The sequence below is a fragment of the Thamnophis sirtalis genome, unplaced genomic scaffold (genome assembly GCF_051295495.1).
Source record: "Thamnophis sirtalis isolate CommonGarterSnake01/CBP01778 unplaced genomic scaffold, rThaSir2_p1.2 scaffold_3, whole genome shotgun sequence".
Classification (NCBI taxonomy): Eukaryota; Metazoa; Chordata; class Lepidosauria; order Squamata; family Natricidae; genus Thamnophis; species Thamnophis sirtalis.
Window position 1 is genome coordinate 170,107,942 of NW_028261383.1, and position 16,845 is coordinate 170,124,786.

At 43.9% G+C, this 16,845-nt stretch overlaps 1 protein-coding gene across 2 annotated transcripts in view; it reads right to left on the bottom strand.

Annotated features, from left to right (window-relative positions):
* The window catches only part of ARHGAP4 (Rho GTPase activating protein 4), a 70,907-nt gene that overhangs the window by 35,540 nt on the left and 18,522 nt on the right, over positions 1-16,845 (bottom strand). For both annotated transcript variants that reach the window (XM_087710891.1, XM_087710889.1), the window contains exons 2-5: positions 11,801-11,996; positions 7,428-7,590; positions 3,648-3,710; positions 658-849 (exon numbers count right to left, since the gene is read on the bottom strand). In XM_087710891.1, the coding sequence (XP_087567017.1) occupies positions 658-849; positions 3,648-3,710; positions 7,428-7,590; positions 11,801-11,996 (614 nt within the window). The remainder of the gene's footprint in view (positions 1-657; positions 850-3,647; positions 3,711-7,427; positions 7,591-11,800; positions 11,997-16,845) is intronic.

Below are 16,845 nucleotides of genomic sequence, written 5' to 3' on the forward strand. Positions count from 1 at the left end.
GTTTCATATCAGCCCACCAGCAGCAGAAGAAAGAACCAAAAGAAAAGGAAGTGGTTTGTGGTCTGAACTTACTGGCTCAAATCATTGCAAGGTAATAAATGGCCATAGATTTGGGTTGGCCTCAACTGCCAGCCATTCTGTGTTCTCTCAAAACCTTCCCCCTTCTGTGGGGAGATTCTCTGGTGCACCTTTGAAAAGGAGCCTCTGGTCACCTCTTGCTCCCCACACCTGCTCCAAATCTGAAGCTGGAATGAGCTGCCTCTTCCAAAGGACAATTCACTGAAGACCTCTCTTCCCCAAACCTCTCCAGCTCAAAATGGGAAGATTAAGATTTACGGGCTGCACTCATATTTCCACATTTCTCACCCAATATACTGAGCCAAAAAGAAGCCAAATGTGTTCATAAAACACACGAACCCACAAAAAAAACCTGAAAAGTTAATACACACAAGTTTATGTTATACAAATGGCTTTTGTCCTGCCCCAATTAAGCATGCTGTGTGAACAGGATGATAGCCCCACAGTTTCAAACCAAACATATTTACTTCAAGTCCTAATATATTCAGTGAACAGTACTAGCATCTTTACCAAAAGACCCAGTCGCATTTGGATCTATGATCAAAATTTCCAACACTCCCACCCCCATCTTCTAGCTACCTTTTCCAGGAGGCGCTCCACCTTCCGAAGTGAAGCGCGACGAGGGGTTTTGTCAAGTCCAGCCCCACCCGGGGATCCGCTAGGATCTGAATGCTTTCCGCCGCTGCGCTTCTCCTCTTGCCGTTCAGCCTCACGCAGCTTCGCCTCAGCATTCAGGCAATCAATGCGGTACGTCTGGTATGACTTCATAGCCTAACAAATAGACAAAAGCTGATCGGCTCAAAGTTGCCAAACTTTGTTAAGAAAGAAAAGACAAATCTTAATCGTTAGAGGATTAAACAAGCAGAATTTTAGCCAACAGTAAAATGTCGCTACAAAAACGGCAAAGGTGGTTTTAGATGGTTCCACCACAAAACCGCGGTAGACTAAAGCGCGCTCGACGAAAGCGCGTACGTGACGTCATCACAGCGCGACGAAAACAGCACGCTGTGAGCGGTAAACTTAAAATTAACGCGTAAATCTAAACCTAACCCCCCAAACCTAACCCTAAACCTAACCCTAAACCTAACCCTAAACCTAACCCTTAACCTAACGCTAAACCTAACGCTAACCCTTAACCTAACCCTAAACCTAACCCTAACGCTTAACGTAACCCTAAACCTAACCCTAACCCTTACCTTTATGTGAATCGGCTTGGTTTAAAAGCGCTTTTTAAAGCACCCTTTTTCTTTCTTGTCGCGCTGATGATGATGTCACGTACGCGCTTTAATCGGGCGCGCTTTAGTGGACCGCGGTTTTGACGTGCCACGGTTTTAGATGACCTCTTCAGAAGTATACATTTCAAATCGTGAGAAGAAACTATTCAGCTCTATTGAATTCTGCTTTCATCTGACCCCATTTCAAGGACGGTATCCATTTTGGGGCACCACAAATAAAGAAGATTCATAAAAATTGAAACTGGCTAAATGCTGGAGATGTGATTGTCTCGATGCGACATACTATCATATATGGTGGACTTGTAAAAAGGTAAAAGCATTTTGGATAAAAATATGGTGGATTATGCAAAATGTTCTTTAAAAAAGGATAAAGTTCACCTCTCAGTTGTTCTTGTTAGGTATAATTACTGATTGTACAGTTATAGAGACTAATTTGATTTTGCATTTAATAACCGCAGCAAGACTGTTGGTGGCGCAATACTGGAAGAAGGAAGATTTGCCTACTATTCAAGAATGGACATTGAAAGTAACAAACCTAGCAGAGCTGGCTAAAATATCAGCATATCTCAAGGACCACTCAAATGAGAGATATAAACTGGAGTGGAGAAGATGGATTGACTATATTCAAAATAAATATGGGACTAAGAAATTCCAGATAGTTTATGACTGAAGAAACAAGGAATGATATAATCTGTTTAGCGTTAACCTAGCAAAGAGGAGTTAAAGCTCAAATGAAAGATGATACTAACTATTTTTAAGCTTATTTTAGAATATCTTTGTTAAAGATTTTTACCCTGTATTGGTTCTGGGAAGTCGGGGGGGTGGGTGGGTGGGTGGGAATGGTTGTGGGAGGGAGGTAAACATTTGTAAAAGTTTTTTTTTCAAAAAATTTCAATAACAAAAAAATTGAAACTGGCTCAAAGAAAGGCAATCAAGGTGATTGGGAACTAGAAACCAAGCATCGGGAAGAAAGATTTAAGGAGGTTCGGTCTTTTAAGTCTCCAGAAAAAAACAAGGGAGGGTGGATATAACAGCCCTCTTTAAAAGTATGAAAGGATGCCACAAAGAAGGAGGCCAGGCTTGTACTTTCTCATTCCAGAAAAACAGAATATGAAATTATGGGTTTAAATGTCAAGAAAACTGATTTTCCAACTAAATTATCAGAAAATCCTTCCTGAGCACTTGGACAGCAACATCAGTTGCCTAGAGAGATGGTGGTGTTCAAGCCAACACTAAACAGCCATCTGTTGGGAATACTTCGAGTATTTCTGCTCGGAGGAAAGAGTTGGACTTGATGCAGTGGTGGGTTTCAAAAATTGTTCGAACCTACTCTGTGGGTGTGGCCTCCTTTGTGGGAGTGGCTTGCCGCCCATGTGACCGGATGGGAGTGGCTTGCCGCCCATGTGACCGGACATGAAGATGCCGACGACACTTGTCAGAACCACCTTAAATTATCTCACACAGAGCACTGGCCTGCATAAGAATATGGTGTAAACTTGTTTTTTAAAAGGCATCTTTGGTTTGCGTTAAAACAACTTCAACACACGCAATGTCCTGATTGCACCACAAACGCAGTAGTCATCCTTCCCTTTCACAGAGGCACTGAATTTTATAAATATGAGCATGAGAGTGTAGAATAATCATATCCAAGGACCAGTGGTGGGTTTCAAAAAATTTTGGAACCTCTTCTGTAGGTGTGGCCTGCTTTCCAGGTCCACTGGTGGAACCTCTTCTAACCGGTTCGGTACATTTGACGAACCGGTTCTACCGAATAGGTGCGAACTGGTAGGAACCCACCTCTGACTTGATGGCCCCTTCCATCCTAAATGCATAGTCTGGGGAAAGCGGCATCTCAGTCTTAGAATAAACACAAAGACTCTTCCATGTCTACTGCTGTAAAACGACTGAGTCATTATATTATTGCCCTATCCTGTTAGAGCAGGGGTGTCAAACTCGATTTCATTGAGGGCCGCATCAAAGTTGTGTTTGACCTCGGTGGGGCTGGGGGGGGGGCGTGGCCAGAGTGGGCATGGTCAGCTCGGCGCCACTCGTGTCAGGAACGCCTATGGAGGCCTGAGTAGTCTGCCTGCAAAAATGGGCTCGCGAGCTCCGTGAGGGCTTCCTGGAACCCTCTGCCAGTGAGAACGATGCTCCATTTTCGCTAGCAGAGGCACCGCGGGCTGGTCCTTTGCTGTTTCCAAGGTGGCCCAGTGGGCCAGATTTAAGAACCCCCGCAGGCCAGATCTGGCCCCCCAGCCTTGAGTTTGATACCCCTGTGTTAGAGACTAAATGAGATGACAAACGCAGGATAGGGACCCTTCCTTCCCCACTTACCATCTGCAACTCTGAAATTGCCTTCAGGAGCTCATCCTGCATCTGTTGTTCCATCTCTTTGCTCTGACCAGGGAGGAAAAGGGAGGAAAGATTAAGAAAGGGCACCCTGGGTTGCACATAGTCTACTCAACTGTAGGGGTAAACAGAGACATTGTTATTGCAGCAGGCTGAGAATCTCAGCTTTGATTTTTAAGGGGGGGGGGGAAGGATTTAATCCTTGTTGTTACAGAAATATAGCTGCAATCCAGCAAGCAATGCTTTAGAATAATCATAAACATGGCAGTGATTAACAAGGATTTCCAGTGACCAAAGGATAGGGCTTCAAATGCTCAGGCAGTTCTTGGCTTCCCTCCAATGACACAAAGGATTTGCATAAGCAGCCTACACATGCTTTAAAAAAAAACATAAAGGCCAATTCAGACTCTCACTGCATAAAATTACAGACTATCCTGGCAAGAAATGGTTGAATACAAGTGAATTCAGATGTAATAGGAAAACATTATTTCCTGTTTTCTGATGGTGCATGTCTAACATAAAAGAAGTAAGGTCTTCAAAAATGCCATATTTTTGGACTATAAGACGCACTGGACTATAAGATGCACCTAAATTTACAGGAGGAAAACAAGAAAAAATAGTTTTTGGCCTCTACACATTGCATTTTCGACCTCCCTGGCCCCCAGAAGCACTCTGCAGTGCTCCGCACGCCCCATTTTCACCAAAAATGCGCAGAGGGATTGGAAGCCCAAAACTGGGTCCATTTTGGGGCTCCCAAGCCCTCCCTGCATCGTGTTTTTGTCTTCCCAGACCCCCAGAAACACTCTGCAGTGCTCCACATGGCTTTTTTTTTTTTGCCAAAAACGGGCCCATTTTTGGCCTGCAAAGTGCTTCTGGGGGCTGAGTAGGGTGAAAATGCAACACATGGAGGGCTTGGGAGCCCAAAAACAGGCACGTTTTTTGACAGAAATGGGACGTGCGGAGCATTACAGAGTGCTTCTGGGGGCCGGGGAGGGTGAAAATGTGACACACCATAAAAAACCTGTATTCGGTCTATAAGATGCACCTAAATTTTGACCCACATTTGGGGAGGGAAGGTGCGTCTTATACTACGAAAAATACGGTAACTTATCACAAAAAAAACCCCACCAAACCTTCGTTTTGCATGCTTCCTATGGTCAGAGAATTGTAAATTGTTAACAACCGAAGGTAAAATGTCCAATGTCCTCCTTACAGCTCTTCGAGTCAATTTTTAACTCCTGGTAACTGCCGGCACAAGTCCTTGCAGTTTATTTGGCAAGATTTTGGAGGTGGTTCGCCATTGCCTACTTCTGAGAGAGAGTGACTGGCCCAAAGTCACTCAGCTGGCTTTGAACCTCAGGTGGGAATGGAGCACTCAGTTTCCCGGTTTCTAAGCTAATGCCTTAATCACTACATCAACCTGGTTCTCAGTTTTCACAGCACCGGTATCTGTAAAATAGAATTCTAGTATCTCTTGGATAAAGTATTTGTAACTTCCAGGATAAATTGTTGAATATAATATATAATATATATAATAGAGCCGAGGTGGCGCAGTGGTTAAATGCAGCACTGCAGGCTACTTCAGCAGACTGCAGTTCGGCTGTTCAAATCTCACCAGCTCAGGGTTGACTCAGCCTTCCCTCCTTCCGAGGTGGGTAAAATGAGGACCCGGATTGTTGTTGGGGGCAATATGCTGACTCTGTAAACCGCTTAAAGAGGGCTGAAAGCCCTATGAAGCGGTATATAAGTCTAACTGCTATAATGTAGGGTCACACAAATCGGTTTCCCGGCCTGATTTACCTAGCAGAGCTAATGCCTTCTTAACAATCCCACTGGATCAACCAAGGATTGCAGATAGACATAACTGAATCGTGTAAGACAGTGGTCTCCAACCTTGGCAACTTTAAAGCTGGCTGAGGAAGTCTGAGAGTTGAAGTCCACAGGTCTTAAAGTTGCCAAGGTTGGAGACCACTGGTGTAAGAGGACAGATCTCTTTTGTGGTACACTTAATGGGAGCATGGGAGCCTGGCCATTCAATTTTCTTCTCTTGGAGTGTTCTTAATTATAATGTTCTCATATAGGGAGGCAAATGCTTGGCTTAAGGCAGCAAGTGCTGAAAACCACCTTATACTTTTTAAATGGCAAAATGTTCATTTACTGTCCTTCTCAGCTTCTTTGCCTGTAAGTAAGACTTAAATAATTTAAAAAAATGTGAGACATTGACAAAGGGGAGGCTTGCAAACTGTGAATTTGTGAGCACATTGTTTTCAGATCAGGAGGATCATTCTAGAAGGTAGTTTAGTGTAAGAGCTCCAAATAAAAACTTGGAAATTACTGTGCATGACCATTTTGAACCTTTGGTGAGCACGATATAAAACTCGGAGGAAATTACAAGTAGAATGGGGCTTCCTACAGAGATCACCAGGAGATACTAAATAGAAATAGCACATTGGGCTCAGAGTATTTGAGCCCATTCTTCATGCCCCTCATACACAACACCCATCACATTTGGTGCTGGTACTTCACAATCACTGCTCTGCCAGGTAAGAACCGGATCTGAGAAAACATTTCCCATGATTACTCAACAGTCACAGAAACATTAGCCAACTTCTGAACTGATCAGGTGGCGACTAGGGAAAATATTCTCATACAGATGCTAGAGAGCCATAAAAACTCTTCATTTTGTCCATTTTCCCTTTTCTTTTTTTTTTATAGAAAGTTTTTTTATTTTCCATTTTCATAGCATATAATCACATGTATACTATTACATAGTCAATATCATGTTGTATTATTAAGTAATTACATCAATTCATCTTACCATCAACTACCAAAGAAAAAAAAAAGGAAAAAAAAACCCAGTTATTGGCTCTTCTGCTCTCCATACACCATATTTATACCTTATCCGACACTTTCTTCCCCCTCTCTCCTCCCGCTTTCTACATCCTGTCTTCCCTCCATCATTTTCTACTCTACTTCCCCTTCCTTTCTCCTTCTCCTCTCCCCCCTTACCACACCTCCTTATACACCTCATCTTCCCCCCTCACCCTCTCTCCTGTCGCTCTCTTCCTATCTTTCTTCTCTCCTCTGCTTCCCACTCTTCTACATCCTGTCTTCCCTCCATCATTTTCTACTCTACTTCCCCTTCCTTTCTCCTTCTCCTCTCTCCTCGTTCCACTCCTCCTTATACACCTCATCTTCCCCCATCACCCTCTCTCCTGTCCCTCTCTTCCTATCTTTCTTCTCTCCTCTGCTTCCCACTCTTCTACATCCTGTCTTCCCTCCATCATTTTCTACTCTACTTCCCCTTCCTTTCTCCTTCTCCTCTCTCCCCTTACCACTCCTCCTTATACACCTCATCTTCCCCCCTCACCCTCTCTCCTATCCCTCTCTTCCTATCTTTCTTCTCTCCTCTGCTTCCCACTCTTCCTCTAATTCACTTGGGGTATTTCAACTTCTGAGCAAACTCCCTTTTGTGTTGATGGTATTTATAATTCCATTTCAATATACATAAAAAAGAAAAAAATAGCAGTATACATGTACAATCATAATACCTTAAAATCCAACACCCCTCCTCCAACTTTTCAATCAGGAATAATAACTGGCTTGATGGCAAAGGGTGATTCCAGCGAGGGCAAGGCGAAAGGATAGTATAGGCTACAAAGAAGAGGCCTATTGTTCAAGCCCTGTACAAAATCTAACTTTGATAGACATTATCAAGATGACGTGAGGATGGAATCCACCTTGGTCTTACTCCAAAGCACTTACTTTCCGGGCCAATCGCCCCACATCCTCGCTGATGTGCACCAACCGAAGCACCAAATGCCCAGTGTAGATTTCACTCAGTGCTCCATGATCCCGGCTTGCCTGCCGTGTCTGGTTGAGGATTGTATACCAGCAGTTCAAAGGTGAAGGGAGATTCTGGTCCTTCCTGCATGTAAAGAAGGAAGCCCTTTAATCTTTGACTGCAGGAACAACACACAGTGTCTGCATCCTTAGCTTTTATCATCTTTCACCGCTCTTCCTTATTTGCGATATATTGGTTTTATTGTTCTCCACCATTTTACTCCAAGGAAGTAATGAGTACCTGAAACTGGTCTTGGCCAAGTCTGGCCAATGTGCTGGATGAAGGCCAACTGTCTAAAATTAACTATCACCACCCACAAGGTGGGAAAACTGCGGGAAGCAACTGAGCTCTGGAATTGTGGTTAGCCTATTCTAGATCAGTTTGTATTACCTCTGAAAGAGGAGGTCTGCTGGGTGGGGGAGATCCAGTGGTGGGTTTCAAAAATTGTTCGAACCTACTCTGTGGGTGTGGCCTCCTTTTTGGGAGTGGCTTGCCGCCCATGTGACCGGATGGGAGTGGCTTGCCGCCCATGTGACCGGATTGGAGTGGCTTGCCACCCATGTGACCGGATATGAAGATGCCGACGACACTTGTCAGAACCACCTTAAATTACCTCACACACAGCACTGGCAGGCATAAGAATAGGATGTAAACTTGTTTTTTAAAAGGCATCTTTGGTTTGCGTTAAAACAACTTCAACACACGCAATGTTCTGATTGCACCACAAACGCAGGAGTCATCCTTACCTTTCACAGAGGCACTGAGTTTTATAAATAGGAGCATGATAGTGTAGAATAATCCTATCCAAGGACCAGTGGTGGGTTTCAAAAAATGTTGGAACCTCTTCTGTAGGTGTGGCCTGCTTTCCGGGTCCACTGGTGGAACCTCTTCTAACCGGTTAGGTAGATTTGACGAACCGGTTCTATCGAATAGGTACGAACTGGTAGGAACCCATCTCCGGGGAGATCCTAAGCTGCCTCTCCATGGTTGTAACAGTGGCAAGGCGTTTGTTTGCACAACCACATTTAGTGTGCCAACTGTGACCATTCCTAAGCCATTTGGACCTAGTTCACAACATGGCTATAGCCTAACGTGACTGCTATGTTGTGTTCCACCCAGTTACACCAAAGATACCTTAAGATGAAAGTACTGCATACACAGAAAAAAGAAATCAAACACGCCTGATAATTGTTACGAAACTTAGAAAGAAAATTTAGGGATTTTTCACTTTTCCTGCTGCTCAACTTCTATGTTCATATCAATTATCAGAACTCTGCATCTACATGTTTTTTCCTCAGAAGGAGGAGAGATGCTGTTTGTGTGCTGACATTGCACTCGTACATCAAACCAAGTATTGCTGGTGAGGTAACCTAGTCATTTTTTCCCCCTTCTATATTTAATTATGTCTGATTCGTGGAGACTTCCTGGATCAGTTCCTGCAGTTTTCTTAGCAAGATTTTTCAGAAGTGGGCTGCCATTGCCTGCTTCCTAGAGATGAGAGAAAGTGACTGGCTGAAGGCCACTCAGGTGGCTTTTATACCTAAGGCAGGAATAGAACTCAAGATCTCTCTGTTTCTATCCTGGTGCCTTAACACTAGACCAGTGTTTCTCAACCTTGGCAACTTGAAGATGTCCGGACTTCAACTCCCAGAATTCCCCAGCCAGAGATTGCTGGCTGGGGAATTCTGGGAGTTGAAGTCCGGACATCTTCAAGTTGCCATGGTTGAGAAACACTGCACTAGACCAAATTGCCTTTCAACCTAGTCATAACATAAAGCATTTATATCCTCCGGGATAAATTGTTGAATATAATATAGAGCAGTGGTGGGATTCAAATAATTTAACAACCGGTTCTCTGTCTTAATGACCAGGTGGGTAGGCGGGGCTTAGTGGTCATGTGACCATGTGGGCATGGCCAACTCAACATTACTCAGGTCGATGGGCGCTTCGCCTTAGCTGTGACAATGGTAATAAGGGTTAACCGGAGATGCAGTTTCTGTAAGCAGGTCAATAAAGATTAGGCTAGAAACAACACTAGAATGTTTCCTTCCTGCCTTCCTTACAGGATTAGCCCTGTGAAGTGGAAAAAAACAAAAGGAGATTTCTTCCAACAACCGGTTCTTTAAACGAATGAGGTCCGGCCCCACCAAGATTGAGTGTATGGTGCGTTGCTTTTAAATTTGTTTTCCTCTCTCCCTATTTTTAACTTTTTATCTTTTAGTCTTGTTTTTGTAAGCCGCCCAGAGTCCTACGGAATTGGGCGGCATATAAATTTATTAAATTACAATTAAATTATTACAACCTCTTGGAAAGTTAAGAACCGGTTCTCCCGAATAGGTGCAAACTGGCTGAATCCCACCACTGATATAGAGTCAGTGTCACACAAATTTAGTTGCAGATGATGTATATATTCAGACTTAACTCCCATCAGCAACCCACCTTTCCTTCATCTACCATCCCATCAGGTGTTTTCTCCACGGCTGGCCACCTCCAGAAATATTTTTTTTTTTTTAAAAAGTGTCACTCACCTGGCTTTCTTGCCTAAGGTAGGCAAATGAATACAGATTAATATTATATAATGTGGACCTTTCCATTTGGAAATCCTTCTTATATATTATGATATTCCAATCAATTATACCATAATTATGTTAAAGTATTAATCAATGTTTTATTCTGTATTTGCACTGCACTTAGTTACAAGCATCTGCTTCAATCTGTTCTCCTGACTATTACCCTTCAAGTATCCAGGGATATTTTTGGTAGGTTTTTTTTTTAAAATAAATCTTTGCTTTCATATGCTGTTGCGTAAAATATATGTCAATATATGTTGTTGTACTTTCAATTTTCTTTATGAAATATTCCTAACAGAAGGGTCCCCGACCCCAGGAGTTTTCTATCAGTAGTATGACACTGATTCACAGGTTATGAAACATGCTCCACTAAAACTGAACTGCGGTATTGACTGAAGAATGGGTAAAAGGTCAGAGGGATTATGTGCATCCCATATCTCTAGCTCTCCCAAGAGATTGGAAGGCTGGGAAAGATTAATCAGTTTTCTAACAAAAAGGAGAAGGGGTGGGGATGAGGCATGATAGCGTGAACCTAAGCACACTGAGAGGAAACTGGGCTAATAAGGAACATTCCAACAACGGTTGCCTCCAAGTGCAGGATTACTGGTTACCAACCAATGAACTTTCTACTTCTTCCTGTATAGTTACTTGCTGTAATGTGAGAGACCGCCTTCTGCCGATTACCTCCCTCCGACCGATTAGATCGCACAGACTGGGCCTCCTCCGGATCCCATCTGCCAGTCAATGTCGACTGGCGACTACACGGAGGAGAGCCTTTTCTGTTGCAGCTCCGACCCTGTGGAACGATCTCCCCGTCGAGATTCGTACCCTCACCACCATCCAGACCTTCCGCACGGCCCTTAAGATCTGGCTCTCCCAGCAGGCCTGGGGATAGGTTCTTAATTTACCCGCCCGAGTGTTGACTGTTGAATGCAAGTTGTGTTTTATTATTTTATTTTGTTCACTCACTGTTTGTCTTTTGGTATTGCACCCCTTTCCCTGTGATTGTAAGCCGCCCTGAGTCTCCTCAGGGAGAAGGGCGGCCTATAAATCTTAATAAAATGTCTAAAAATGTCTAAATGTCTCTTAGATATAATTAAGTATTTAATAAATTTATAGGCCGCCCAATCCCAAAGGACTCCGGGCGGCTTACAGAAATACATTTCCAAAAATAAAAAATTAAAAGAGAGAATAAAAAAAAAAAAACAGATTAAAAGATCACTTCATACACTCAATCTAGGCGGGACTGGACCTCATTCATGAGGTCAACAGCCCTAGGCTTGCCGGAATAGCCAGGTTTTAGTAGCCTTTCGGAAGGCCGAGAGAGTGGGAAGGGTCCGGATCTCTGGGGGGGTAGATCGTTCCATAGGGTCGGAGCGGCTACAGAGAAGGCCCTCCCCCGGGGGGTCGCCAGACGACATTGTCTGGTCGACGGCACCTGGAGAAGGCCTGTGTGATCTTATCGGCCGTTGGGAGGTATGCGGAGGTATAATAAGATACATATAATCGCCATTGCACTGACTTACACACAAAATGGACGCCAGGAAAAACCTTGCCAGGAAAGCTCCCAGGGTCAAACTCTTGACCTGTTCAATAATGTCTCTAAACCTTTTTTTTTTTTTCAGCTTCTTCCCACGCAATCATCACCCTCAAGTTATCTCTGAGGAAGGTCCTTCTCAACACCTGTCCACCCTTCCCCCCCTGAAGAATCCAAAGACTCTAACCTGAAGTTCTGATGCTCCTTGGAGCCACGTATCTTAGCCGAGAAACGTTCCGACAATTTCTCCAGTCCTCTGGAATATTCTTGTTCCACTTCAGCCTTCCGGCGCAGGAAGTCGGCCACATCTTGGAGCAACTGTTGTCGACTCTCCGCCTGAGAGTCAAGACCTCGGACTTGCTCCCCCATTTGGCAGCGCATTTCTGAGAGAGAAGCACAGATTATAGTAGAGAGGAAGGTTTGGAGGAAAAAAAAATCACCTCCGGTGGAAGCGGTGGTAAAAACATCGGCAACCCACCACTGCCAGGGGAGGCGGTTTTCGCCCTCCCAGAGGCTCGAGGAAAGCCCCCGGAGCCTGGAAAAGGCGAAAATGGTCCGTCCCCCCCGCCATGGTGCAGGAGACCAACTAGGCCATGCCCACCATGGCAACCAAGCACCCAACAACCAGGCAGAGAACCTGTTGCTGAAAGTTTTGAAGCCCATCCCTGCCTCAGGCAATGCCTAGCTAGAACAAAATATTTCCTCCAGACTCAGACACACAGAGAAGGCCTGTTAAAGATTTCTCCTTCAAGAGACATGACTTGAGAAAGCAGACCTTCTCTTTCACAGCCTCATTCTTTGGTACCTTCTCTGTTCTGACCCCCCTCGTCCCACACCAACACACTCCGAGCCAAAGATAAGTTACGGCATTTAATTAACAGACAGACAGGTCCTTGGCAGCAAACCGGCACAGACAAGCTTGGGCAGCAATCCAGCACAGATAAACTGTGCCAGCAATCCAGCCTGCCAAGCTCACAATAATGTTCTCCAGCATTAGTTCCTGCGTTGACTTCTGCAAAAGGGGCGTGTGCACAAGCAGTCCTTTTATAGTCTGGAGAGGAGCCTAATGACCACCAGCTGAGTACAATTACCTCCTGTACTTGCGCAAGTGTTCCTGACGCCTATTAGCTCTTTGGTGCCAGGCATCCAGGAACAACTCACTGCTGGCGTCTGGATCACTCTCCCTTGTCTCCTCCCCACTGGTCCAAGGATCAGGCGCCTCCTGGTGGCCCACCAGCCTCTCTGCGCCCTGCTCGGAGTCGGAACCCTGTCCAGGGTCCTCCACATCCTCCAGAGCCGACTCATAGGGCCCCTCGCTGTCAGAGTCTGGGGGCAGCTCCAACGGTTCCTGCTGGGCCACAACACTTCTCACCATGGAGTTATGTGATTCTTGAAATTTTTGCATTTCACAGAGAGATGATGAACTCTATTTCTGCAAGCCATTATTCCAAAGTAATTGTTAGACCAGAATTAGGTGATTAGGACTTGATCATTTTATTATATGTTTGTATTATGGTTGGTTGCACAATCAGTCAGATATTGAAGTTTGAAGTTTTATTTTATTTCTATGCCGCCCTACTCCCTATAGGGACTCAGGGCGGCGAACAACTCAAACGGGAAAAGGGAACATACAAATACGAGACAGGCAATTAAAATAACCAACAACCACACCTGTCGAGAGGGGAAGGAGCTCATCAACCTCAGGGCTGCCGACACAGCCAGGTTTTGACGGCTTTTCAGAAGGCCAGGAGAGAGGTGAGGGTCCGAATCTCCGCAGGGAGTTCATTCCAAAGGGCTGGAGCTGCAACAGAGAAGGCCCTCCCCCGGGTCGTAGCCAGATGGCATTGGCTGGTGGATGGAACCCGGAGGAGGCCGACCCTGTGCGATCTAATGGGTCTTTGGGAGGTAATTGGCAGCAGAGATTGGGATCTGGCTATTTTATTCACCTATTGAATTATTATTACTATAAGAACTGCAATTATTTTCCTTGCTTTGTTTTATTACATTCACAGGGTTTTTGCCACCCAGCGTCCACTAGGATAAAGGTTGGATGTAAGCACTGCTAAACAAATAATGCTTTTAGGAAAAGCTGAAAGGAGGACCATCGCAACATGGTGTCCCATTCAGTTAGCTTGTCTCTCTATCAAAGAAGTTATTTGTCTAGTTTCAAAAGCAAAGGATGCATTTATAATCTTGCTTTTAGACTGAGAGTAATCGTCTTTTGTGGTCATACTAAGCAGATACTGAACTACCGTAATAAATGAACCACTCAGTATTTTTAATACCAGGAGTGTAAACTTTTAAAATGTAAATGATCTGTTCCATCAATTTTACTACTTAAAAAGGAAAGACAATATAAATATAAATAGGAGGGTGAGTTTGTAGCACAAAGGGAACACACAAGAGGTGGGTTCCTACCAGTTTGCACCTATTCGGTAGAACCGGTTCGTCAAATCTACCGAACCGGTTAGAAGAGGTTCCACCAGTGGACCCGGAAAGCAGGCCACACCTACAGAAGAGGTCCCAAATGTTTTTGAAACCCACCACTGGTCCTTGGATAGGATTATTCTACACTATCATGCTCCTATTTATAAAACTCAGTGCCTCTGTGAAAGGTAAGGATGACTACTGTGTTTGTGGTGCAATCAGAACATTGCGTGTGTTGAAGTTGTTTTAACGCAAACCAAAGATGCCTTTTAAAAAACAAGTTTACATCCTATTCTTATGCATGCCAGTGCTGTGTGTGAGGTAATTTAAGGTGGTTCTGACAAGTGTCGTCGGCATCTTCATATCCGGTCACATGGGCGGCAAGCCACTCCCATCCGGTCACATGGGTGGCAAGCCACTCCCACAAAGGAGGCCACACCCACAGAGTAGGTTCGAACAATTTTTGAAACCCACCACTGTTTTAGACTGAGAGTAATCGTCTTTTGTGGTCACACTAAGTAGATATTGAACTACCGTAATAAATGAACCACTCGGTATTTTTAATACCATGGTGTAAACTTTTAAAATGTAAATGATCTGTTCCATCAATTTTACTACTTAAAAAGGAAAGACAATATAAATATAAATAGGAGGGTGAGTTTGTAGCACAGAGGGAACACACCATTCAGTATTCTTTTCATTCAGCTTCTGTTATGAATTGATATCAGTTTTTACAGCTCAAAGTTACTTATGGCAAGAACAAATACAGGTAGTCCTCAAGTCACAATAGTCCATTTAGTGACCGTTCAAATTACAGTGGCACTGAAAAAAATGACTAATGACTGTTTTTCACACTTATGACCATTGTGGCTCTATAGTCACATGACAAAAATTTGGCTACTTGGCAACTGGTTCATATTTATGACGGTTGCAATATTTCAGGGTCACATGATCAGCTTTTTCGACTTTCTGATAAGCAAAGTCAATGGGGAAGCCAGGTTCACTTAACAACCATATCACTAACTTAACAACTGCAGTGATTCACTTAACAACTGTGGCAAGGAAGGAGATAAAATGAAGAAAAATTCGCTTAACAAATGTCTCACTTAGCAACATAATAAATTTCGAGCTCAATTGTGGTTGTAAGTTGAGGACCACCTGGTACATCTGAAAAAACTATTGTGTGCTTCCGCAATAATTCATTTCCCCTCAACTTGACATGTATGGAATATCTATTTGACCAAAAACCGAGAATATATTCATTGATTTTTCAGTCGTCTTATTCACTGGAAAGTTAAATAATGAAACACCCCAGATAGGAAATACTTCCAAGTCTGTTAACAAAAACAAACTAAATATAAATCAAACATTTTCACTTTACATCAGTATGCTAACCCAGTTATCTCCTGACAAGTACTGTATAATTAAGATCTTGAAAAACATGATGTAAGAGTCTTAAGACTTTTTAGAGTATATTTTTAGAGACAATATTGAGAGGTTTTTTTAAAAAAATACCGTCAGTTTCACAACTCCTTTCAAGAAGAGAATTCACAAGGAAGCAACAGATTGCAGCTGGGAGGAAAAAAGAATCAGTGAATAATTGCAAGAAGACCCCTCCCTCTTTGATTTGGGGACCCTGAGTTCCCAATTGTAGTTTATACCAAGGGATTTTATATAAGAGAGGGATTGGGATGTATTTCTTAGTAGCATGAAAAATGTTCTCTGGATATACTTACGGATTCTCTACTATTATTGTCTTGTATACAAGAAAGAGATAAGTCCTGACATATGTTATTTCCAGAAGGAGGGTAAAGAACTATAATAAACATTTGATCCATTACAGAAATAATCCTGCATTTCCTATCTGCAAACTGAAGAGATTAAGAAAAGAGCAGACACTTTACAGCAGAATTGCAGATGCTCTTGTGGCACCCATAAATTCCAGAGTTTAACAGTTAGGTAAAAGGAGCTACTGCTCCAGAGGTGGGTTCCTGCCAGTTCTAACCTCTTCTATAGAAGAGGTTCCACAAATCTACCGTGCTGTTTAGAACCGGTTCCAGCTCCCTCCCTCCCCCCCGCCTATCCGCACCACGCTTGCCCCGCCCGCCGCTCACTGATTGGCTGGCTCACCTATCACCCCGCCCGCCTCTAAGAGTCCTATATAAATCTTAAAGTCTTAAAGCTGTCAAGTTTGAACACCCTTGGGGGGGGGGGGAGGTTCCTAAAAGATTACGGGTGCAAGAGTCTTGTAACTTGACAGCTTTAAGACTTGCACACTTCAATGCCAGAGTTCCTGAGCCAACATGACTGGAGGAGGAATTCTGGGAGTTGAAGTCCACAAGTCTTAAAGCTGTCAAGTTTGAACACCCCTGGGGTTTTTTTTTCTAAAGAGTTAGGGGTGCAAGGGTCTTGTAACTTGACAGCTTTAAGACTTGCACACTTCAATGCCAGAGTTTCTGAGCCAACATTTTGGTTATAAGCAAGAGCGTTGTTAAGTGAGCTTCACCACATTTTACAAGTTGGCCACGCCCACCCCGTAACATGACTGCCAAGCCACTCCCACTCGGTCATATGGCTGGCAAGCCACTCCCACCCAGTCACATGGCTGGCAAGCCACTCCCACACAGTCACATGGCTGGCAAGCCACTCCCACACGGTCACATGGCTGGCAAGCCACTCCCACAAAGCAGGCCACACCTACAGAAGAGGTTCTTAAAAAATGTGAAACCCACCACTGCTCTGCCTGCATGTTGTGGATCATCGGAGTTCATAAACAGAAGATCTGATAATGAGAGAGAGAGAAAA